The following is a 26,841-nucleotide window of genomic DNA, read 5'->3' on the forward strand; positions in this document are numbered from 1 at the left end:
GAAAAAAATATTTCTAGGTTTTGGTTTTCAATAGAGAAGAATATCTCTAATTTTGAATAAGGGTTCATAGAAAAAAATATTTCTAGGTTTTGGTTTTGAATAGAGAAGAATATCTCTACTTTTGAATAAGGGTTCAGAGAAAAAATATTTCTAGATTTTGGTTTTGAATAGAAAAGAATATCTCTAGTTTCGAATAAGGGTTGAGAAGTATTGAAATAAAAAATAAAGTAAAGAAAGATTACGGATTACCTCTTTGATTTCAAGTTTCAGTAGGATCCTTACTAATCAATTTTTGATTAGTCCCGCTCTGATACCACCACAAACTATGTGTCTGCTATATTAAATATTATTGATCAAAAGATGATATTACAAACCTTAATTATGGAGGTATTTATATTTACAAAGGACTAGGATATGACCTGTGCCGTGACGGTCCGGGATTGAGCCTTGTTTTCGACATTGAAATCCATAAATAGGAAAAAAAGAAAAAAAAAACCTTATAAACCAGTACGACCCACTAAATGTTATTGTAAAACCGAAAGATATTTATATTCATTTCAAAGATTGATTTTCTTTTCAAAATTTTGATTTGTATTCATTTCAATTTTTTGATTATTTTTCTCTTTTTCGATTTTTGATTCTTCAACGATTTCGAAAATAAAATTTGCAACAATGGATCTCTCAAAGGTACCATATGTTATACACACTATTTTTTAGTCGGCATACATATGTTATACACGCTATTTTTTAGTCGGCATAGTTCTCCATGCCGATTGTTGTAGTTGGCACCGAAAGACAATGCCGATTAAAAAATAAAGTAACCCCCAGTTTGTGGCGGTATCCCCCAATTTCACCACCTTAATATTCCTGGATTCGGACAACGCCGTAAAACATTATTGCATTGTGGTTGTGAGCTTGGTTGAATTATTGCTTTCCTATTGAAATGCAAAATGCAGCATTTTTAAAGTTTACTTCACTGTGTTGAAAAGATCCGGATATCTTTAGATTAACCATATACCTGCAATTCAACATTGTCCGTTGAGTTTTTAGTTGATCAGTTTTTTACTACGGCGTGCGATGGTTTGTGGGTGGGACACAAATATAACATTTTTCCTTTAATCAACAATCTTACTAACATGGATAACCTTATATAAAATGGAGCCTGACATAAAATGGAGCCCGACGACACTTTGTTCCACAACATTCGAAAGCTTTCAATAAAACTTAATCGTCTTCTAACTGAAACATGCTATGGTAACTGACGAATTTTAAGTTTTTCTGTTGCCCACTTGATGGTATCTATTGCAGCTAGACTCTCAGCTATGATGGGTGAACCTATTAGTAACATGGATGATTACACTTCTCTAATGAAACTATAATATGAACGATGAGCGTTAGACATAGATTAAACCCATATGCTGGTTAGATGATAGAAATAATAATCATTTTCGACTAAGTCTGACGTATTTGTTGTAAAATACAACCATTTCTGGTCTGAAAGATTATTGTAGCCCAAATTAAGTAGCAAATTTATAGGATAGCAGGATCGATAACTCTTAGCCATCGTGAACAACTTTTTTACTGAATTGCATAACTCAAAGGTATGTCATTATGAAAATCTCTTGAACTGTAAAAAGGTGAAACCATCCCAATAGCATCTGACTAAAACCTGGCAAGCAAATATAGAAATTGGAGAATTATAAACCAACACGCGATCACGCAAGGTCGTAATAATTCATGAAATAAAAATAAATTGGAGAAAGGTACAAAAGAACCAAAAGGAAATTACTTGAAACTCGAAAACCTTATGTCAGAGCTTGCAAAACAGAGGAAAATACAAATATCATGGCCACACTTTACAGTGACCATCCAAAGATTAAGCAACCAAACAAAAATTCACTAACAACAAAACCCAAACATTGTAATTCATAAGCACACAAAAGTAACTTGCGATGAGACTGACACCAATTAGCTTAGGTTCACCACTCATTAGTAGGTCGAGAAAGCGAATCCGCCTCACGCTTATTGCACATCCCTAACCAAATCAAAGTCTTCCTTGAGCAAACCCCCTAAATATTAAGGTATGGAGTAACGATACATTTTTTTTCTAAAAACTTCATGACCATTGCTACAACGGAATCTTGTAATGTTAACTAATCAAAAATATCATCATGAAAAGCTTTACAATACCACAATGTATACAAATAACATATTAATCTTACCTCAAGTGAGACTGAGACAACTAATCCCTTTCCCATTTCTTTGACGTTTGCCTTCTTCCTTAGTATAACTGGCTCATCCATAGCTTCATTAAACCTGCCTATGAAAGAGAATTTGAAACTTAAAAAAATGACATAGAATTGAATCCCTGATGATGAAACAAATTAATTGAAATAATCATATTCAAATACTATTGCTAATTAATGAAAGTTCACTTGAAATAATTGAGCTTGCTATGGTTACGAAACAAATTAGTTGAGGAAAATTTCACACAATAAATAATCACATTCTAATACTATTGCTAATTAATGAAAGTTCACTTGAAATAATCAAAGAGTTTTTACCATTTCTGTGGTGCAGTAGAAAAATGCGCTTAGCATAGAAGTGAAATTGTCCCCACGCACCTCTTTCTTGAGCTGGGATTTAGGAAAAATCACCAACTAAATTTCGAGTTGGGGGCAAAGAATTTAAGTCCCGGTAACCGAGTATTCCAGCATGAGCCTGAACATTGAACTCTATTAGAGGACTTGTCATATTACCCAAATATAAATTACTGAATAGAAGCATGAAAATTTATCATCCTGCTTGAAATAAAATAAAAAACCTGCGGCATCCATAGCTACCTTTTTCTGAGACCATGTACTTTTGTTTTTGCCGTTAATGGTACCTTTTATAAAGTCAATAAAAAATATACTTAATTCTGCTTAATCACAAAAAACCCATAAAACATAGAACACTCGTTAAACGCAAGTGTACCTTTCAACCACATTTCTTAGTTGTTAATTATCAATGAAAAACTAAAAATAGCATTACAAAACTGTACAAAAAGCGAAAGGATGAGCTCTAGTGTTTACATTACATATCTCTAAATTTCAAACACCACATAAAACTTGTCTTACAGGTGACAATTGAATATGCATAAATATGGGGTGTGTTACATTAGTCTCAGGAAAAATACTGCTTTATGTCATTGTTTGACTGAACCTTGCATGTCCGCGAATGCCAATACAAATATCATGCCCAAACATACCTAATTAAACATAAAGTCACTCAAAGATCGACCAAACCTTTTTGTATCAAAGAACACAAACACAATAAATAATTTTACCCATCCACATAGGGAAACAAAGTAGTAGAGCTTGCTTCGGATAAAACATCTAATCCCTTTCTTTTTTCATAGACATTTAACTGCACTGCTTTCTTACTGTAGTCGGTACCATAATGATCGGAAGAGCTTCGTTAAACCTACGTACCAATAAAGTACTTTCATTAAGTTCATGGTGGTGGAATGTAAAAGCCACATCGACCTGAATTCATAGAACTCATAGGTGATCTTGTCAGTATTTTATATGACGAACTGGATACCCCCTTTATAGATGACTTCTCATAATAACACGAAAGACTATGGAGACGGAGATAAAGTAAATATGTGGAAGTTAGGGGATTGCGTATTACCTTCAATTTAGAGAATTTTCATATCTGTTGTAAGATCCCGTGTATATCAAAGTCGGAAGCAATATAAACAGTGAGAAACTTTCATAATCCGAAAATACATTCACCTTAAAAAAATAGCTAATAGAACTCAAACACATAAAGTTCCTGTAAGGACGCTAAGCAATACAAATCAACTTTCAGAGCTTCAACAAAAACACCCTAGATAACAAAATTGAGCGTGAAAGGGAACTGAAACAAATCAACCTACATAAACGAATGAAATATATGCATGAGATGCCCCATAAGTCCAATGCGGCCGAACAATTAATGTGAAGAAAATAGTGATAAATTTCCCAATCAACAAAACAATACTGCAGCACACCTTGGAGTTGCATCAGTGAAAAGGAGAAAAGGCTTTGTTCTTTGGTTTGTACTTTTATTTGTACAATCCATGAACTGCGCTTTAATGAGTAAGAAGAAGAGAAACATCTTGCAAGTATGAATGAAATTTCATTAGTTCGGGACAATGGCTGAGATTGAGATGGGTGAATAAAAAGCTTAAAACCTAGGATCTATCCCAGCCCTTCTTCATGTCTGTAATTTAGATCTCCTTCCAACGCCACCTCCAGCAAATGTCTGAAATGGTTTTCGATTCCAAAAGTTAGAAACAGATTCACATGTAATTACCAAGAATTACGACAAATTGATATGCCCGGATTCATTTTTATATTTGTTTGACAATAACACCAATATGAGACAAATATTTGAATAATGTGGAAGAATCGCCATTTTTTCTGAAAATTACTCTCAGACCAAAGGACAATAAAACATTAATGAATTTGAAAAACTCTGAACGATGTAATCCATATTATACATTGATTTTTTTTAGGTAAAACCGCCAAAAACATTTTTCTCTTGGCACAACGTATCCATTAGACCAAAGGATAACTCTAAACTTGAATTTGGGGAAAACATCCAAGCCTGTAGAACCATAAGTAACAAAATATAGTAGGAAAAAAACAAACAAATTGCATGTTAAGTTAAACTAACCAAAGAGGTTATAGAGACAGAGAGAAAGTTGTTACCATGAGATTATTTAGTTTAGCTTAGTGACTTTGTTCTTTCAGAACTGAGAAATCCTGTGTTTATCAAAAGCGGAATCAACACAAAACAATGAGACTCTCATAGTTCGTAAATACTTTCAAAATCAACTTAAAATAAGAACCCTAATTTTAAGATAGAGTCATACCTGGGATTAATGGATCCGGTGCAAAAAACTTCATGTGTTTCAGTTTATAAGATTCCATTGCAGTGATTGCAAAGGAAAAGAGACGACTTCAATTCCATTGATTGCAGAGAAATCCCATTGATTGCCAAGATATTTGAAACGGCTGAGACAATGAATTACTTGAATGCGTTTTTTTTTTGGTCTTCCATTGAAGGAGAGAGGAAACATAAATCCAACATGGCTCAGTCACGTACATTGGATTAGGGCATAAAAAGCGGAATCATTTTCCGCCACAATTTATATCTAGGACTTTGAGAGGAATTTCGTCCGTCGACTTCCTAAAACAATTCATTTTAGTCCATCTGATTGTAAAAAAGACATTTATTTTTGTAAGATAATTTATCTTCAATTATTCTTAGGCTACAAGTATTCTTGTGCCACAAGTGTAGATAGCCTAATTACAGACTCAATATCTCAACAGTATACGAACAATCATGCAGCAGTGCCAAGACTTAACACCAATCTTTTTTACACAATTATTGTTTGTATTAAAAATCTTTTATGAAAATTAACATTTGTATGTGAATGTCTACATTAGCAATACTAGATCGGAGGCTATGTTCCTTTCGATCGTCATCAACAACATCTTAACAATACTCATCAACAACATCCTAGAAGTATGGTTGGACTCTTACACGTAGTTAATTTGACTAATTTTGAAAAGATTTATAAAAAAAATTAGACGAAAAAAGGTCAAATTATATTGAAAACAAAGAGGTCTCAAAGGAGTGACGCCTCATAAAGAAGAACAAAGGATTGAAGTAATTAGTAATTATCAATCATAGCATCCTACTTATAAATAACCATATTCAAAGAGTAGCCGTCAAAAATCATTTGAGGGAGCGCCCAATTAAAAAGGGTGCACTTTAGAGAGATTATGAGTTAACGTTTACAAATCATTTGAGTTGAATGAACAGTTTAATTTTTTTTCGTTGTGTATGTAACTGGTCGAAAGGACAATTAGGAGGAGGATTAAACTCGCATAAACATAGGTTGGTTGAAGAAGCAAGGACAATTACCAACAAGACTAAATTTCCATAACACGGGCTAGTTGCAAGAGCAAGGACAATTACGAGGAGGACTTCGCATAGCACAGGCCCTCAAAAGTAGTCTTTTAATTTTTAACATACACTAATCCAGATTAGGAAAGAATATTTGCTTTCCTAATTTATCTCTCTTTTTTAAGTTTCTTAAATAAAGCTAATTCCTATTACGGAATTTTGATTTAATATCAACTCTGAAAATAGACATCCGCTGCCAAGTTGAGGTTCCCTATATATGGGAAACTCCTGCTCTTTTTTTCTTTCTTCTTATTATTAAAGAATTCTTTCCCTGACTCAAACCAGGTGGCTGTAGGTTCGTGTATCATGGCGGAGGAGCCCGCAGCTAAGCGTTTTAAGAGAAACCATGACGATTACTCACCAGGTAACATCACTGCGATTGAACTTCAAAACTTCATGACATTCAATCATGTAACATGCAAACCTGCACCACGTCTCAACATTGTTGTTGGACCTAACGGAGCTGGAAAGAGTTAGCTTGTTTGTGCCATCGCACTCGGTCTTGTTTGTGCCATCGCACTCGGTCTTGGTGGAAAGCTTCTAGGAAGAGCTTCTAAAGTTGGTACATACGTGAAACGTGGGGAGACATCTGGGTTCATCAAGATCACCTTGAATGGTGATCGCATGGGTGAATCTATCACCATTACCAGGAATATAAACACCAACAACAAATCTGGGTGGATGATCAATGACAATGTCGTGCAGAAAAGCGAAGTGCTGGAAATCATTCATAAGTTTAATATTCAAGTTGGTAATTTGACGCAGTTCTTGCCGCAAGATCGTGTATGCGAGTTAACTCCGGTGCAACTACTCGAGGAGACTGAAAAGGCTGTTGGTGATCCTCAGCTTCCAGTTGGCAATGAGTGGAGCCCGGCGTACCCAGATTTGGTCTGGGACTTAGCTCTGATACCATGTTAAAGTTTACGGGCATGGCATCCAACTCAAAACCAATTGGCAATGAGTGGAGCGGCCCTTCCATATTATATTTTAAGTTAATCAATTAATTCTAGCGATGTGGGACTATTGTCCTTTCACAACAGCACTCTTGTTGATAGAAGTTCTGAATATAGAACACTTGAAGTGACAATCCGGCATTATCGAGATGCTTTGAATAAATTGAACGCGCTCAACGTCGCGCAAGCAAAAGATGTGGAGCGTGTTCTCCATGGAAAGAATCTTCTGAAGAAGGTTGAATCTATGAAAAAGAAGCTGCCGTGGCTCAGATACGAGCAGAGAAAGAGCGATTATATGAATGCAAAAGAGGAAGAAACTGATGCCATTAGAAAAAAGGAAAGAGCTGCGATAGAAGACCTGAGGAAAAATGTAGCAGCACAAGAGGAATTATGCGAGAATGCAAGCAATATTATGGCCACAAACTCTACAGAGCTTATGGAGAAGCTACAAGAGGCACACCTTTTAGAGGTGCAAGTTCAGGGAAAATATGACGAGATGGAAGAGCTGAAGACGCAAGATGAAACTCGCCAAGAAAGGATTGAAACCGCTGAAGAACAACTTGCAGCTGCTGAACAAGCACTCGAGAATTTACCGGAACATGATTACGAGTCTCCTACGGCTGAGCGTGATTTGTTGGGTAAGCAAATAGTGGAGTTGATAAATTCTGCGAAGGAAAAGCGTTTCCAGGAGTCTGAGAATGAATATTGTTTAAGCCAGAAGAAACGAACGCTTAACGAGTGCTTGGATAGGCTGGCGGATATGGAACATGACAATTATAAGCTTCTGCAAGCCTTGAAAAGATCTGGAGCTGATAAAATTTTCGAGGCTTATCGCTGGTTGCGTGAACATCGTCATGAGTTTAAAAAGGAAGTGTACGGTCCTATCCTCCTTGAAGTTACTGTTCAAAATAAAGATCATGCGTCCTATTTGGAACACCATGTCGCTTCTTATATCTGGAGGTCATTTGTAGCTCAGGATGCGGATGATAGAGATATCTTGGTTCGATGTTCCGGTTTTGAATTATGTAGGAGGCAGAGGAAATGATAAGCTGCCATTGCAACTTTCAGAAGAGATGCAGAAGCTTGGCATCTATTCCAGGCTTGACCAAGTTTTTGACGGACCTAACGCTGTCAATTAGGTTTTGATTAGCCAATTTGGACTGCAATATTCATACATTGGGAATATGGAAGCTGATAGACAGGCTGACCGTGTCCACCAACTTGGCATTTCGGATCTATGGACTCCAGGGAATCACTACCGGTGGAAGAAATCTAGATATGGTGGCCATGTTTCAGCAAGTGTTGATTCAGTATCTCCGTCTCGTCTTTTTCAGTGCAGTGTTGATGCTGATGAAATTCAGAAACTCAAGTCAAGTAAAAGAGAACTGGAAGACACTATTGCTGGTCTTGAAGAAAACTGTAAAAAGCTTCAGAGTGAACAAAGACAACTGGAGGATGAAACAGCTAAGTTACGAACGCAGCGTAAAGGTATTATCAACACTATATGGCAAGAGAAAAGAAACCGGCGCAGAATGGAGAATCATGTTGATCAACGAAGAATCATGTTAGAGTCTATTGTTAATGAGGATGACTTGGAGACAAGCCTGCAAAAACTCGGTGATGAAACTGCAGAACTGAACACGAAGCGGTTCCATCTTGTACTTGGAATTAAGGACATGCTCATACAGGCGCTGTCTTACGAACGGAGTTACGCTGAAAAGAACATGACATCCGTTGAGCTTGATGCCAAGATAAGGGAGATGGAACGCAGTACCAAAAAACAAGAGCAAGCTGTTGCAAAGGCGTCCAAGCAGTTGAATACGTGTAGGTGGGTAACAGAGAGGAGCAGAGAAGAACTCTCTGATGCCAAGAGACATGCTAATTTAATAGGCAAGATCACTGCTGAACTCTTAAAAGAATTCCTTACGATGCCTAACACGATCGATGAATTGGAAGCTGCGATTGAAGAAAATATTTGGCAAGCAAATTTAATTCTGCAGTTGAACCACAATGTTCTGGAGGAACATGAAAGCCGCCAGAAGAAGATACAGGAAATTTCAAAGAAGCTGGAAGCAGATGAGGAGGAGCTAAAGATGCGTGCGGCTGATATACACAGCTCGATGGAACAGTGGCTTCCAACACTACGAAATCTGGTCGCAAAGATAAATGAGACATTTAGTCGTAATTTCCAAGAAATGGCAGTTGCAGGAGAAGTTTCATTAGATGAGCATGGAATGGATTTCGACAAATACGGGATACTTGTCAAAGTAAAGTTCAGACAAACAGGCCGACTTCAAGTCCTAAGTGCTCATCATCAGTCCGGAGGGGAGCGCTCAGTTTCCACCATTCTTTATCTAGTTTCTCTGCAAGATCTTACAAACTGTCCTTTCCGTGTCGTAGATGAGATTAATCAAGGTATGGACCCGATCAACGAAAGAAAAATGTTTCAGCAGCTAGTGAGAGCGGCCAGCCAGCTCAATACACCACAATGCTTCTTGCTAACACCAAAGTTGCTGCCGGATTTGGAATATAGTGATGCATGTAGCATGTTAACTGTTATGAACGGCCCTTGGATCAAGGGTGCTTCAAAAGTATGGAACTCTGGTGATAGTTGGGGAACCGTAATGGCCTAGTGGATTGGCAGGGTAAACTTTGTTTGGTACATAGTATATTATTCAGATTCTTTGATTGTTATAGATGTGTAGCTAGACAATATAAAGATCACAAGAAAATTTCTTAGATTCATAATTTTAGCACACTAATGCAAAATAACAGCAACATCATATATGATTTTTTGTGACGACAATTTCAAAGTAAATGGAATCATCCTCACAAAGAACTTCATTTAAGAAACCCCGCCTTTCTAACGTTCGAAATACGTAATATGGTGGGTAATAGCTAGGGAGAGTAAAGAGTTGGAACGGCATAGATAGGGAGTTTCTTGTTAACAGTAAGACCAATGGCTTCAGTCATGTCAAGTTTTTCCATATTTTGACCGGCAGGAACGTCCCAATCGAACCAGTAGAGGAGATTGGCAATGGTAAACTCGATGGACGTCGTTCCAAATGCTATGCCAGGACAACCTCTTCGTCCTGACCCGAAAGGAATGTAATGAAATTCCTGACCCTTAAAATCAAGAGGGTTGTTAATAAATCTCTCAGGACGAAACTCTTCTGGGTTGTCCCAATACTTTGTATTCCTGTGAATTGTCCATGCATTGATGTAGATAACTGTATTTGCAGGGATATCATAACCTTGTAGTTTTGTGTCCTTTGATGATAATCTTGGGACCAAAGTTGGTATAGCTGGATGTATTCGCAAAATCTCTTTGACAACACACTTCAAGTAGTCCATTTGAATAATGTCACTCTCTTCAATCTTAGCTTTCTTGCCAACGATTCTTCTTATCTCATCTTGGGCTTTCTTCATCACTTCAGGATTCTTTATAAGCTCTGCCATTGTCCATTCCATTGTTGTGGCAGACGTTTCGCTTCCTCCTACAAACATATCCTGCATTTACAATGGAAGTATCACTTTTTCTGAAACAGACGAACTATATATATATAGTTTGAGAGATAGCAAGAGAGAGATTATTACCATGATTATTGCTTTGATATTATCACGACCGATGTTTGGATTATCCTTCTGAGCAAAGATTAGAATATCTATCAAGTCTAGTTTTCTATTCGGATCACTATCCGGCGATTTATGAAGAAGAAAATGTTCATCAACAACTTTATCCAAGAAGATATTCAAGTCTCTGCTAGTCCTACTAATCTTATGATTGAATCCAGTAAAATTGTCTAACCATTTTACAGATGGAAGGTAATCAGCAAAACTAAATGCACCCATCAACTGCATAACTTCTCTGCACAACTCACCGAATCTGCTTTCATGAAGTCCTTCCGCGTACTTGGGACCAAGTGCGCATCTAGATATTATCCTGTTGTTAATAGTGAGAATTATCTGACTGAGATTTATCACATTTTCAACACCAGCTACTGTTGCAGCAGCACACGTACTCGTTATCTTCTTGACCACAGTGTCGATTTCTTCTACTCTGACATAGTTGAAAGACTGAACTCTTTTGTTGCTCAACATCTCCTGCACACAAATCCTCCGAACCTGCGTCCAGTATTCACCGTAAGGCGCAAAACCAATGTCGATACACCCGTAAAGATAAGCTTTGGCCGCGGTGGTGAAAGGCCGATTGGCAAACACAATGTCTTGGTTTTTCATGATCTCCGTAGCTAACTCTACAGTTGAAACTAAGACAGTCCGTGACTGTCCTAATTTCAAGAGAAGTAATGGACCGTACTTGTGTGATATCGCATCAAACGAGCGGTGCGCTAGAGTACCTAGCTGGTGAAGGTTTCCGATGACCGGAAATGTGGGTGGAGAAGGTGGTAGATTGTAGTGACTCTTGGAAGTTCTTGATGATGACCACCAAACTCCATGAACCTTAAAAATGAAGAAACAGAGAACTAGTACGAGAAAAGAAGAAAGGATAGAGTAGAAGTTAGAAACTTCCAGACATTGAAGGAGTTGAAGAAGTTGATGAACCATATCTTTGCATGTGATGGTTGATGGTTTGGATTAGATTGCAAATGATGCCATTTTATAAAGCAGGTTGGAACTTGCAAAAGGCATTATAAAAATGGTTTTAGTGAACATATCAAAATGGACCTTAATTTGTCATAATTATGGAGTGTGCAGATCTATCTGTAGACACTCTTATTCATACAACCACTTTTGAATGTGGGCACAGATCGTCTTGTGTCTAAGAGTCACATGTACCGTCCGTACTGCCCATTCAGCTCGTAACACCTGTCATATGTTGTTTACCCATAACCACCTCAATTAGTATCACTGAGTCACTGACACTAACTTTATTACAGCCAAGTGGGGAAAAATTTGAGTACAACGGGGTGTCATGGCTAAGGCAGAACGGGGTGTCTGCGAGTTGATTGGACGGTTAAAAAGGTATAAAGCTTCTTGGTACAAACGATTTGTATCGCTTTTGGATATACCCTCAAGATTAATCCTTGATGGTAACAATTTAATCCCAGTTAAGGAAAATGCAATGATTACTTTCCCCTTTGGACCATCCAAACATATACACCTATAATCTGTCATCTCAGTGGTTTTACTTGTTTAGGGTGGCCTTTTGTTTACTTGCATAATGGCCTCTTTTCTATTTCTTAAGTAGATTTTCTTCAGAGGAGCATGTAAATTTTCTTGTCCTTGGAGGAAATGTTATGGAACGAGAACTCTTATTCATTTCAAATCGAAGGAGTCTTAATCAAAAAAGAGCAAATTAGGTGCTATCAGTGGCGGAGCCAGAAAACCCTATGAAAGAGACTAAATTCTTTTCATATAGCTAGGAGAATTAAAGCTGAACATTTGGTGGACTAATCACTAATTACAAGATAAGTCGAAAGGTGATTTTATGATTTCTAATATTTTCTTTATTTTGTTTTTCTTTGGGGTAGCCACCCTGTGGCTCCGCCACTGGGAGCTATAATGAGAATATTCATATATTCATTCAATTGAACCAGTGCTTGCCAGTGGAGATTAGGAGGCTCATCTTTTTAGAGTTTTAATTTATTCATTTAAAATTATTGGACGCGCGTCTCAAAATGATTTTATTATTTTCAAAAAAAAAAATATACTTAGGAGGCATATGTTCATCTGCCTGGGGAGAATTTTTCTTTCCAAGCAACTGAACATGAGTCTCTTAGTCTCTCCGTTTACTCTCCCATGTTCAGAAAATTACTCTTTTACCTAAATTCTCACTTGATTTGATAGTAAATGGGTGTATTTAACACTCATTTGACCTTACTCTTAGGCTGCAATAAGTGATTTAAATTTTATTTTCGGTCAACATTAAGGGAAGGTGGTAATTCTATAGATCAAATACAATTAGACTCGACTAAAATTTTCTTTGAAAACATAGATTTCCACATGCATCGCATCTTGTATAAGTAATTCTTTCACTTGGACAAATAAAAAAGAGGATCATGGTTTAATCTTTGACGGATTGTATATATAGGACTTTAACTATTAGTAATTGGTTTGAGAATTTCTCCACTATGTTGTTCATCATTTCTTGACATTATGATATTAAAAAAAGTGATCATTATCCTATCTTGTTAACAACCTCTAAATCGTAAATGAATACCTATAAGCCTTTTAGATTTATAAGAACCTAGTTTAGAGACCTCTCAGTCGGTTTCACTGTAGTACAATGGTAAAGTCACTGGGTGATGATACATGCGACCTGATTTCTAAACTCGCCAGCTTCGAATTCTTTACCGATAAAAAAAAAGGTTTCTTAGAGAACTAATTATGAGGAACAATTCAAATACCAACCTTGCATGATCAACTACCTTTAAATAGATTACCCAAGACTTTATTTAGCACAAATTAAAGAAACCTTGGAGGAACTAGAACTATAATCGTTTTTGTAACATAACTACTCAGGTAACTAGGTTGGACGTCCAACTTGAGTACTTAGGATCTGAAAAAGAGGGGGTCTAACAACACCACCCAATATTTCGCTTAGCAATCTGTATGGACTAACTCCGAAATAGTTTATAGAGAATCAACTAGACAGTCAGACTCAATCTAGGTAAAAGTATCTCAAGGAGTTAATATCTCTCTCTTGTTTTGATTTACTCAAGCTAATAGAAATCAGCGAGTCTTTAATCAAACACAAGGAATAACTTGGATGGTACGAAAGACCAATATCCAAGGATCAATCAATGACAATCAACAACCAAACGTTGGATTATTTTGATGATCTAAACACATAACCTGTATTATTTCAATTATAAAGATAACACAATATAATGCAGAAATTGAAATAACACAGACACCACAAATTTTTTTAACGAGGAAACCGCAAATGCAGAAAAAGCCCGGGACCTAGTACAGATTGAACACACATTGTATTAAGCCGCTACAGACACTAGCCTACTCCAAGCTAACTTCGCACTGGATTGTAGTTGAACCCCAATCAGTCTCCCACTGATCCAAGGTACAGTTGTACTCTCTACGCCTCTGATCCCAGTAGGATACTGCGCACTTGATTCCCTTAGATGATCTCACCCACAACTAAGAGTTACTACGACCCAAAATCGCAGGCTTTGGCAATAAACAAATCTGTCTCACACAGACAAGTCTATCAAAGGATCAATCTGTCTCTCACAGATAAACCCTAAAGGTTTTGTTCCGTCTTTTGATAATAATCAAGGTGAACAGGAACCAATTGATAATCCGGTCTTATATTCCCAAAGAACAGCTCAATCACCTCACAACAATCTTAATCGTATGGTAGCGAAACAAGATGTTGCGGAATCACAAACAATGAGACGAAGATGTTTGTGATTACTTTTTATATCTTTCCTATCGGAGATATCAATCTCAAGCCAATCAATCTGATTGTACTCGTACGATAGAAGATGCAAGATGAGATCACACAACTACGATAAAAGTAGTATCGGTCTGGCTTCACAATCCCAATGAAGTCTTTAAGTCGTTAACCTAGTTTTAGAAGAAGAAAACCAAAGGTTAAAGGAGAATCGACTCTAGCACGCAAACTAGTATCACACGTAAGGTGTGGGGATTAGTTTTGCACAATACTAGATGTCTCTTTTATATAGTCTTTCAAATCAGGATTTGCAATCAATGTTAGCTTAGTAACAAAGCATTCAATATTCACCGTTAGATGAAAACCTGATTTAGATTCAAGCGAATATTTATCAACCGTTAGATCGAAAACTTAGCTTGTTATACACACTTGACAATGCACTCTTCTAGGTTTGTTAACCGTATCCAAATGTATGCACTTGTTGGTTCAACAATAGTTAAGCAAATGGTTAGCCATATGAGCATTTCATATCAACCATGTTCTTCTCCACCATAACTAGTTCAAATGACTTCAAATGAACTAGTTAGAGAGTTGTTCAATTGCAAGGAAATCATATGTACTACACAAGACACAATTGAAGCAAAGATGATTTGATTCACTTGAATTGGTTCATGTAGCCACGGTTTGCAAACTGCATTCCGTAGTCTTTTTAAGTTTAAGTTCAAAAATCATCTTCAGATATATAACCTTCTCAAGTTCACAGACTAGGTTCGCGGACTTAAGCTACCGGGCAGAGTTTACAAACTCCAGCAGAAATTCTCGGGAATGAGAACTTCGCCGGTTCGCAGACTGGGTTCGCGGACTTAGCTTCACTCAAGTAGTTTGTCAACTCCATCAGAAATTCTCGGGTTTGAGAACTTCGGCAGTTCGCGGACTGAGTTCGCTGACTTGGATTACGCCATTCTTCCGGTTCTCTTGATCAACAAAGTACACAAACTATGGTTCAAGGAATAGGACTTATACATAAATGTATTTCCACAACAATGCTTATGTCCACCATTGGTTATGTAATCTAAACTCTCATTTCAATCATTGAAACATTCTTAGAGGACGTTATATAGTTGTTACACCATTTCTCGTCAAAGCAATTTTCAATATGATTGAAACATATCATGACTTTCGTCACATGGTAAAGATAAACTTGATCGAAGCGAAAAGCTTACCAATACATATTTAGAGATATAGATAGGCGAGGTATACTCGGATCGAAATAACAAATGTGGATAATCCAAGTCTATATATATAGCATACGAATTTTTGTCTCAAAGAGTAGGAGATAGAGTAGATAGACTTTTGAGTGATAGATAAGTTCAAGTCTTCACATACCTTTTTATCGAGAAGCTCCACCGGTTCCTTGAGTAGTTCTTCTACTTGTATGATAAATCGCCATGAAGCCCTTGATCTCAACTACACTTTGTATCCTAGTCCGAGACGTAGCTATAATAGACTATAAATCAAGACTTATAGTTTTGATCACTAACATTGACAAACATGCTTGAGATAGAAACGCATGCGAGTTCGACCGAGCAATGCTCTAACAAGATCTACTAGTGATCCTTCCAATTTTGAAAAAGTGTGGAACTATTAAAAAAAAATATCACCTTCTAGTGTCATGCGAAGGAAGACTTCTAGAGGCGGAGAGGCGAAAATGATATATAAAATTTGGAGATAGTAACAACTTGAATTTTCATAATAAAAGTAAATTTATGAGAAGAAAAACTCAAGTTAATGTTATTTAAAGTGAGATAGGTATGTGGATCATCTGTAGAAATGAACTCAAGTCTCATTTATTTGAAATGAATATGAGCACAAACCTACTCACAATATGAATTAAATCTACCAAAAGAGTATCAACCACCTAAAAAAATGAGATGAGAGATAAGGCTTGAGGATTGGTGAGTCAGCTCAGTCATGACATCGAAAAAATCATTTCAAGTGGAATCGAAGTCATTTGACGTATTTAAGATCCATCTGGGTGAAGCAAAAAAAATATTAAAATCGAACAAAAAGGTCCTGAATGAATGCATTTCTGGATTCTATTAATAGATGGAATTGGGGTTCACATCACATAACATTTCAGCTCTTCTCATTAATCAAAACCATCTCACAGAAGATATACAGACAAGAGTATTAAATATTCTTCTTAGAGACACATACAACCACACACAAAGTAACCAACATAAAGCATACACGTGGTTTGATAGGCTGGTAATACAGTTAATAACAAAAACTGACGTAAGTTGTGAGGTAAGTAGAGTGCAAGCCATTACCTCCCTCCACCCCCCCCACCACCCCCACCCCCACCCCACCCCCCATCTGAAGGTTTTTGAAGACAGAAAGACTGTAAACCTTCAGTTTGTCCTTGAGAAGCTGAAATCTTGGACCATGCAACCCCTTAGTAAATATATCTGCAAGACGTTGAATTATAGAGATATAAGAGATAGACAATGATTTAGCTTGAACAAGTTCTCTGACAAAGTGGAAATCCAAAGCCATATGCTTCATTTTATAGTGAAAAACTGGATTTGAAGAAAAAAAAAGTATTGCTGGTGTTGTCACATAGCAGAGTAGGTGATGTTGGAAGAAATATATACAAATACTTGAGAAGTTGGCATAACCAGACCACCTCAGCTGCAGTTTGAGAAAGTGCACGATATTCAACTTCAGTGATAAAGGAGAAACAATGGCTTTATTTTTAGCTGACCAGGAAATAGGATTATGACCAAAAAAGATGCAGAATCCACCGGTGGACACTCTAGATCATCCGGAGACCAGCCCAATCAGCATCACTATACCTTTATAAAGTTGTAAGGGCCTTCGAGAAAAACAAACCATGATCTAATGTACCTTTTACATATCTGAGTATTCTCTTAGCTTCCATCATATGAGTAGTGGTAGGTCGATGCATAAATTGGCAAACTTGATTAACTGCAAAGTTTATTTCAGACCTAGTCCATGTCAGGTACTGAAGAGCACCTACAAGAGATCTATACTCTGTAGGATTATCCAAAACATCGTCATCATGAGAACTTACTTTAGCAGTAATGGAAGATGGAGTAGAACAAGACTTAGCTCCAACCATTTGAGTCATATCCAATAGATCCATTGCATATTTAGTTTGACACATAAAAATACCACCATCATTTCTCTTTACTTCCAAGACAAGAAAATAGTGTAGCTGACCAAGATTCTTGAGAGGAAAGGACTTGCATAGTGTAGATATAAGCTCATTATAGTAAGAGAGAGAAGTACCCGTGAGAAAAATATCATCCACGTATACCAGAAATACAGTGACCCTGGAACCATATTTCTGCACAAATAAAGATGGATCTGCAGCTGAAGCATGAAAGCCAAGAGAGAGCAAATATCTGCATAGCTTTTTATACCAAGCTCTTGGAGCTTGCTTCAATCCATATAAAGACATATGAAGTTTGGACACATAGTCAGGGTGATCAGGATCAACAAACCCTTGAGGTTGAGTCATATATACCTCTTCTAGTATATCACCATGGAAAAAAGCATTGCTTACATCAAGCTGTTGAATCTCCTAGTTAAAATGAACAACTAGAGATAATATGAGTCTAATAGTGGCTGGTTTTGCCATAGGACTAAAAGTTTCATTGTAGTCCAGAATTTCTTGTTGATAAAAACCCTTAGCAACTAGTCTTGCCTTGAACTTATCAATAAAACCATCAACATGTTGCTTGGTTCTATAGACTCATTTGAATCCAACAGTGTTATGACCAGGAGAAGGAGGTACTTTGGTCCATATACCATTTGTTTATAAAGCACCATGTTCCTGAACCATGGCAACCTTCCATTTGGGATTTTTGATTGCTTGAGAAAAGCAAGTTGGTGTGATAGGAAATGCAACACTAAGATAAGAAGCAGGTAGAGGATATTTAGTGGAAAAGTACATCTTAGGCTTATTAATACCATATTTACCCCTTGTCTTCATAGGATGAGCATTTTGAATAGCAGCCAATGGAACACCTTAAAGAGAAGGCAAAGAATCATCCTGAATAACAGCTGAAGATTCATTTTGAATGGAAGAAACAATATTTCTCTGAACATTAGCTAGAGTACCAACAACTGGTAAAGAAGTATTAGGAGCAACAATATTTCTTGTCTGTAGTAGCATCAGAAGTAACTGGTAATGGAGTAGTTTCATTTCCAAAAGACTCATAACTAAGAGTGGATGGTATATGAGAAACAAACATAATAGTTGAATAAGGAAAAATATATTCATTGAATGTGACATGTCTTGAAATATAAACCCTGCCGGTGATAGGATTTAAGCATCTATAACCTTTTTGCTGAGAACCATAACCAAGAAAAACACATGGTGAGCTTCTAGGTGCCAGTTTAGATGAAGTATAAGGTCTAAAACACGGATAGCAGAAACAACCAAAACTTCTAAGAAAGGAATAATCTGGACTTTTGTGAAACAACTTCTCAAGGATATATAAAATTGAGACTTCTGACAGGTAGTCTGTTGATAGTGAAGTTCGCGGTCATGAAGGATTCAACCCAAAAACTATTAGGTAAACCAACTTTGATGGGAAAGGTTCTACCAATATACAGAATATGTCTATGCTTAACTTCTGCAACTCCACTTTGTTCTGAAGTATATGGACAAGTAAATTCATGTTGAATGTTATGTGTAACAGTAAAGATCACAACCAATTCTTTATTAATGAATTCTCTACCACCATCCGTTCTTATGGTAATTATTTTGCAGGTCAACTGATTTTCAATTTGAGTTTTAAAGTTGTAGAAGACTATCTTAAAATCAGACTTTGCAGAAAGAGGAAATAACCAACAAAATTTTGAGTAATCATCCATTATATTCACATAGTACAAGAAACCACTATTTGACACTACAAGAGATGGATCCCAAAGATCCATGCAGAAGTTATAGTGGTTTTGAAGTACAATGTAAAGAAACAGAAAAAGGCAATTTATGAGACCTTCCTAACTGACAACACTCACATGCTATTTTTATTACAGAATTGTCAAAAAGATGACATACTCTTTGAAAGGTTGGAAAGGATGGATGAGCTGATCCACGATGCCATACTGATGATGTAGCTTTACTTAGATGTAGAGCCCCGAGTGGTGGTTTGATTTGTTGGTAGAAGTTAATTGGATAAAGACCATTGAGATGATGGCCTTGCAACATAATCTTCCTAGAGTGAAGAACCTGTACAATATAATCAGTGGGAAAAAAGGTTATATTGCAATTATTTTGAGTAGTGAATTGATGAGCATATATAATATTATTAGATGCCTTGAGAACATGTAAAATATTCCGTAAAGTGAAATGTTTACTGGCAGTGGGATAAGACACAAAACCAACATAACAAATTAATATATCTTATCCATTAGCAGTTTGGATGTACTCATATCCATCACAAGAAGTATAGTCATCAAGTAAAGAAGGATCACTGACAATATGATTTGTAGCTCCACTGTCAGCATACCAAGGGATGTCACTAAAATTGTTAGCAGCATCTAGCATAGCATGTAAAATTTGAGGAGGATCACGGCCTTGATAAGCAAAAGTGAGCCTATTTGGACATCCAGCAGTTGAATGACCAACTTGGAAGCAAATCAGACAGGTATTAGGATATCCAGAAGTAAAAGAAGGAGGAGGAGGTGCTGACATTACACATAGATGTCTAGTAGCCTGTTGATGATTACCTTTAGGTGGATATTGATGATAACCTCCCATACCTTTGTAGTATTTGATTATAACCACCTCTCATAGGGTAACCACGATTATTAGAGGGAAAAGATGAATTAATATTCTGATTGAATCCTCTAGATACCAAAAAATCCTTGTTTTTAGAGTCTGTTATAATAGACTTAGATCTGGACTTAATAACAATCTATTCACTACGAAGAAGATTATGCAGTTCTACACTAGTGACAGGAGGATGGCGAATTCTGATAGATATAGCGAAATCATCAAATGACGAGCTCAATCTAGATAGAGTGTTTAATACAATTTCACTATCAGTAACAATAGAACCACCAGGAGCTAGAGCATCAACAACTTTCTTGATTTCCTTCAAATAGGCAGTGATAGAGTCATTACCTAATTTGACGGATTGCAATTTTGTTCGAAGTTGAATTGTATGAGTAGCTAAAACCTGAGAAAATCGATTTTCAATATTGCTCCATAATTCATGTGAAGTAGACGCACCAGCAAAATAAGAAAGAACTGACTTAGACATAGTGGAATTGAGCCAAAGAATAATTGTTGAATCTTCATCTTGCCGCAATGTATAAGCTGGATTAACAATCTGATTATTAGCATGACTGCGAGATATAAACTCTTCAGGACATCGTCGTTCACCAGTAACATAATCAGCAACTCTAAATTTATTGAGGAGAGAAAAATTTTACAAACTTCCATGTGAGAAAATTGTCTTCCTTGAGTTTGAAATTAACAATGCCAGTTAATTGATTGAGAGGTACTTTGGTGATCGAACGATTTTCCATGATAGTAAAAGATTGAAAAAAATAAAAGCTAGATCTAAAAAGAAGTACCAATGCAGAAGAAGAAATCAATAAAATTGAAGAAACAAAGATCCAGAAGTAAAAATCTTGAGATTAAATGAGTGATTGGAGAAACAGAGTGCAAAAGAAAGAAAGAATCACTCAAAAAACAGAGAAAATAGCTCAAGAAATTCCACTAATGGAGGAAAAAATTGGATCGAGTACCCCAGAATAATCATTCTCATGTCTGATACCAATATAACATTTTATTTCTTCTCATTAATCAAAACCAGATCTTACAGAGGTAAGACACGGACAAGAGTATTAAATACTCTTCTTACAGACACACATAGTCACACACAAAGTAACCAACGCAATGCAGACACATGGTTGATAGGTTGTTACGGACAAGCTGGCAATACAATTAATAACAGAAACCGACGTAAGCAGTGAGGTAAGTAGGGTGCAAGATATTAAAGATTAAGGGTCTTTTAGTGAGAATTATATCCAAAAAGATGAAGATGGTTGAAAACTGCTGAAACATGGTAGATGCCTCTTTTTCCTTCTTGTTGGAGCTTAGAGAAAATGGTAAAGGTCAGTTTTTAAAGATCACGGGATTTGATAACTCGATATCGAAAAATAACATGGTTTATATACCTTATAGGTCCAATGAAATCGGTTGGTGGAGTTTGGAATAATGTTTAGAGTTGTTGATGTCTTTCAAAGGTTCAGCCAAACAAATTGTTCTAGAATCTCTGATTTATCTACCAACCTTGATATTGAATATAACATTCAATATAATTCGACGGGCACTATATTAGACTAAGGTGTCTAAGAAAGTTGTGTAAAAGTTAGGTTGGAAAACTTAATGTTATAATTAGTTCTGCTACTTTTAAACCATAAAATGATGATAGATGCATAAGTCTATGGAAACCTTTAAATGGGTGGTTGAAGGTGCATCAATCAAAGTGAAACAAGTATCTTGGTTCGAAGAAAGAATTCATATGACATTAATAAGTAAAGGTTCTTCATGGGTAAAAATTAAAGGTGATATGGTTAAAAGATAATTTCATTAAGATTGGGAAGCAATTTGGGGCCTTAAAGAGATGGAAAGAGCAACGATGTAGAAAATCTACTTAATGTAGAATAGCTCGAGGTTGGTATAGAAGAGAACAATTAGGCGCTAGAGATTAAATGAGATATTTTATTCCGGAAATAATCTTCGATAAATAAGTTGCCTCAAGTAGGCAAGGAGGTGGAGAACAGACTGTTATTGGACCTGAAAATTCAAAATTTGAATGTCATACAACAGATATTTAAATATCTAATTAGGTGGGCCCACCTATCTCAGACATGTCTAGATGCATCTGTTAAGAGTCTCAATGAGAAGGGATGGAAATACACAGTAACGAAGTACATAATGAGTTTTTTCACAAGTCGAGATGGTTCGGAAAAAGAACCAAAAATGGGTAAAAGTAATCCAATCCGGGACTTATTTGAAAAATTCAACAAAAAGAAGATCCAAAATAAAAATCAAGTCAATAGAAGGGAGCTTATTTCTCGAATTGAACTGAAAGAAGGGGGTTTCAGATTGATGTTGCAGCAAAACGAGGAAAGAGAAAATGTTCTATCTCCTACACAACCCGGAAAGGAAAATAATGTTTTGATCTTCAAACTTTGTGTTCAAATTCGGAGAATAAAATATACATTATATTCAATATGGTGGAGCTTCTGGAGGTAAGCTGCAATCTTGGAGCTAAACTAAATGGAAAGGAACAACAACTGCAACACATGTTTCTCAATTTATTCAAAAGCATGAAAAAAACCTAATCAGTCATACAGTGAAAGCAAAAGAAAAGGTTAAAAAACTTCACTAGGCATAACTCAAGGGGTAAATGCTATTAATGTTAACTAAAATCTTGGTTAGTAATTTGGGCTAGATATGGATTCTGTTTGAAGAGCAATATTATTCTAGTGTGTTTTTAGTATCAAAATACGTTGAGTTTGGTGACATTGAAGGTGATTCAGCTCAGTAATCAGAAAATCAAATAGAATATATAGCTAGACGGAGAGTCATTCCTATCTGGAAAGTCTATTATTGGTAAAGAAAAATGAGAGAAAGGGGATGGAAGCATTTCTACTTGGAATGGCAATGTTGCCAGTGATAGGCCAGGCCCACCAAAATATTCGGACACGGGCCATCAATGAAATGCTAATAATTTTGTGCCACCGCTCGCCCACGACCAATCAATATATTCAGACAGGTCAGGCCGGTCTGACCACGGATCTCAGGTGATTTTATTGATCAAAAATGTTAAACATGACAGATGTAAATAATTATCTTCATCATCAATTGCCACTTAGTTAACAATATTTTTGATATCCTACAAATAATAAAAACAAATACAAGTAAAAACATGATATTGTGGTTGTAAAAAAAATTACCGAGTTTAAACAGGCTATCGGACAGGACGGATACCAAAATTTGAATAAAAACGTGCTTCAAGCCCATAACAAATTGTCGAGCACTATAAGCTCCTTCAATCCCGGACGGCACATTGCCGGTTCACGCTCACGTTCAAGTAGTTTTAGTTGGATCTCCTTGGCTAGCTAGTGGTTGGACCTATCAAGGTTTTTGAGATGAGTGATGATACACACCGAAGGTGTGTACCATGATATACACCGCAAGCAAATTCATGGGCTATTAGGATAGTCCTTAAGGGATTTCCAAGGAATGGGGCCAAAGGTGGGGCCCTTTTTTTTCCTCTCTCATACGGTGCAGCCGCGGAATTTCCTCCACGGTACACCGATCATTTTCGTTTTGAGATTGGTCAACGACAAGGTTGTAATGATGGGTCAAGTAGATTAGTGGCTATTATACTTTCTGGTAATTGCAAGATTTCGGGGAAGATTTTTGGGGGTGTTAAGTAGCTTCGACTCGAGCTTCGTGGTTTCTGACAATAAAGATGCTACAGTCAGGTTAGGTGTCATAGGTTATACCGATATAGTACCCAAGGGTGCCCCTAGATTCCTAGACTTTCTGATAATTGCTTTAAAGCATCAAAACTTCAAAGTTCGACTTCAATTGCAGATGCAATGCGGAATCAGTATGACTCAATCTGGAGTCTGAATGGAGTGGGTCCTGTGCAAACTCGGTTACAGTTCCTTTTACAAGTTAAATTTTTATTTTTCCAACGATTTCATAATATGTAACCGTAAAAATGAAAAGTTAAATGAAAATAAAAACAGAAAGCTCATTTATATAATATATGTGCTGCATATATCAAATGAACAATCTGTGTACTTTGTAGTTAATTGGGTGTTTAGAGTATATAAATAACAAATCCATGCATTAATGGCAACTGCAAGATGAAACTTAGCTTATATAAAGACAACTCACTTTATTGATGTTTAGAAAATCTCTCAAAACTAAACACAAATTCTAATCTTGCTCATATGATCAACCACAACTTTGGTGATCATATATATATAGAACTATGAATTCCTTTTCCTAGTCCTATTACCTTATTACATGTCTTTCCTTTTCTTAGAACTAGATGACTTCTAATTCCCTTAGGATTACATCAATTTCCTAATCTTGTCCTAACCAGCTTGTTAGTGACTTCTATGTTGAAGTTTAACCAACATTCTCCCCGTTAAGCTTCAACCTTACCCGTGACATATCTTGTACTCCAATCAATTGTCTCATTTCTTCAAACTTGATCCGAGCTAATGCCTTTGTCAATATATCTGCTTTCTGCTCAGTTACAGGTATGTGTTCTACGTTAATGACCTCCTTCTCGATGCATTCTCGTATGAAATGATACCTTTTGTGAATGTGTTTCGTCTTCCCATGAAACACTGGATTTTTAGTGAGTGCAATTGCAGACTTATTATAAATCTTGATGAGAACTTTTTCAGGTTCTCTTCCTTTGATTTCACCCAACAGTTCTTGAAGCCATATTGATTGTTTAGCTGCTTCTGTTGCAGCCATAAACTCAGCTTCACAGGATGAGAGGGCAACATTGTCTTGCTTCTGTGAACACCATGTAATAGGTTCTTCTCCTAGATAAAATATATAACCAGTTGTACCTTTTCCATCATCTTGGTCAATATTATGACTGTTGTCACTATACCCAACAATTCCTTTTGATCCTCCTCGACCATACTTCAATCCATAGATGATTGTTCCTCTTAGATATCTCAATATCTGCTTTATTACATTACCATGAGACTTGCGTGGACTTTGCATATAACGGCTTGCTACTCCCACAGAGAAAGCCAAGTCTGGTCTTGTGTGTAACAAGTATCTAAGGCATCCAACATTTCTTCAATAACTCGTTGAATCAATCTCTGCTTCTTCTTGTGCCTTTGAAACTTTAAGTCCAAACTCCATTGGTATCTTAGTTGGATTACAAGTTTCAAGTCCTACTTCTTTCAGAATTCTCCTTGCATAAGCTTCTTGTTTAATCTGAATCCCATCTAGCTTATCAACTAGAAACCAAGTCTTGTTTCTGTTGATTGAAATAATTTCTTCTCTACATGCTTGTGTCCATTTAGTCGAGACCTTTGCTTCCTGAAAATTCCTTGGTTCATCATTAACAGAAAGTAGCATAATCTCACATTCCTCTGCAGCTTGAAGAACATAATCCTCCAGATACTGTGGCTTTTGTATCTGTCTTGTTGATTTTCGCAGTGGAATGGGTTGAGTTATTTCATCGATCTCTTCTTCTTCTTCTTCTTCTTCTTCTACTTCTTAGTTATTCTCAGTGTTTTCATTATTCTCTTCTTCTTCTTGATTAACATCATTGTTTCCATTGGTATTGATGATTATGGGTCCTTCGCCTTCATCAATTACTTGACCCCATCTCATGTGAAACATTCCTGGATCCCTACTTGGTCCATCATTAGTTTCTTTCCAGTTCCAGTTTTCTTTTTCATCGAATACCACATCTCGACTCACTATTACTCTTTTCGTTGTTGGATTGGATAATCTGTAAGCTTTGGATCCAGGCTCAATTCCTAGATGCACAAGAGTCTGAGATCGATCATCCAGTTTCTTAAGAGTTGCAGAATCAACTTTTGCGTATGCTTTGCAACCAAACACTCTTAAATGATCTATGTTTGGTTTTCTCTTTCGCAAACTTTCATATGGAGTCATGTCTTTCAGAGCTTTCGTAGGTATCCTGTTTTTTAGGTATGTGGAGTGTCGTACAGCTTCTCCCCATAGATAATTAGGTACCTGCATAGCCTTTAAAGAACTTCTTGTCATCTCCATTAGAGTCATGTTTCTCCTCTCCACCACTCCGTTTTGTTGTGGTAGCCCTCGAACCATCTTGTTCTGAGACATAGTTTTTAAGGTTCTGAAACTTATGTGTCCTAATCTTGCATGCCACTTCCATGTCTGATATTCCAGTCTCATATTCAGACACAATGGCCTTCCAATCATGAGACTTATATTGTGGAGTTTATTCTGTGAGCGTGAGACTCTAACTAAAAGTATTCCACTTGGGTCATGAACTGTTAGATAATCTTGTCGCATTCTAACATCACATCCAACTTCTGTAGCTTGTCCTAAACTTAGAATGTTGCTTTGTAAGTTTTGGATGAAGTAGATGTTTGTGACAAGCTTATGTTCTCCGGTATTGCTCTGAAATAGAATTGATCCTTTTCCTTCAATTTCTATTCACTTGTCCTTTGATTTTCTCATTGAGTTCAGAAAAGTAGTGTCTCTTACCAGTCATGTGATTGCTGGCTCCATTATCTAAATACCAGATTCCTTCTTCTCCATCCTTTGATTCGTAGTTCTTTGGTATTAGGTTCCCTTCGTTTAAGAATACAACTTTGTGCATGAAAAGAGCTGTATCTGCTTCCCTTGTTTCATTCTTGTTTGTTTCTTCCATCTTTTGTATTCTTTCAGGGCATACAGAGGAGAAGTGTCCTGGTTTA

The 26,841-nt window shown here is 36.6% G+C and overlaps 1 protein-coding gene and 1 pseudogene across 1 annotated transcript; one reads left to right on the forward strand and one right to left on the reverse strand.

Annotated features, from left to right (window-relative positions):
• The first annotated feature begins 6,309 nt into the window (after positions 1-6,309).
• On the forward strand, positions 6,310-9,589 carry LOC113351388 (annotated as a pseudogene).
• Positions 9,590-9,760: 171 nt separating this feature from the next.
• On the reverse strand, positions 9,761-11,525 carry LOC113353533 (cytochrome P450 71A1-like). The gene is made up of 2 exons (XM_026597104.1): positions 10,554-11,525; positions 9,761-10,466 (listed from the first exon to the last, which is right to left on the reverse strand). The coding sequence occupies exons 1-2, from the start codon at positions 11,520-11,522 to the stop codon at positions 9,855-9,857; spliced, it is 1,581 nt and encodes a 526-aa protein (XP_026452889.1). The 5' UTR covers positions 11,523-11,525; the 3' UTR covers positions 9,761-9,854.
• Between the last annotated feature and the right edge of the window lie 15,316 nt (positions 11,526-26,841).

This window comes from Papaver somniferum, chromosome 2 (genome assembly GCF_003573695.1).
Source record: "Papaver somniferum cultivar HN1 chromosome 2, ASM357369v1, whole genome shotgun sequence".
Taxonomy (NCBI): domain Eukaryota; kingdom Viridiplantae; phylum Streptophyta; class Magnoliopsida; order Ranunculales; family Papaveraceae; genus Papaver; species Papaver somniferum.

Coding starts and splice junctions, on each gene's coding strand:
- LOC113353533 (XM_026597104.1), bottom strand. CDS start 11,522: ATGGTTCATCAACTTCTTCAACTCCTTCAATGTCTGGAAGTTTCTAAC. Junction 10,467..10,553: donor ATATCAAAGCAATAATCATG/GTAATAATCTCT, acceptor TTGTAAATGCAG/GATATGTTTGTAGGAGGAAG.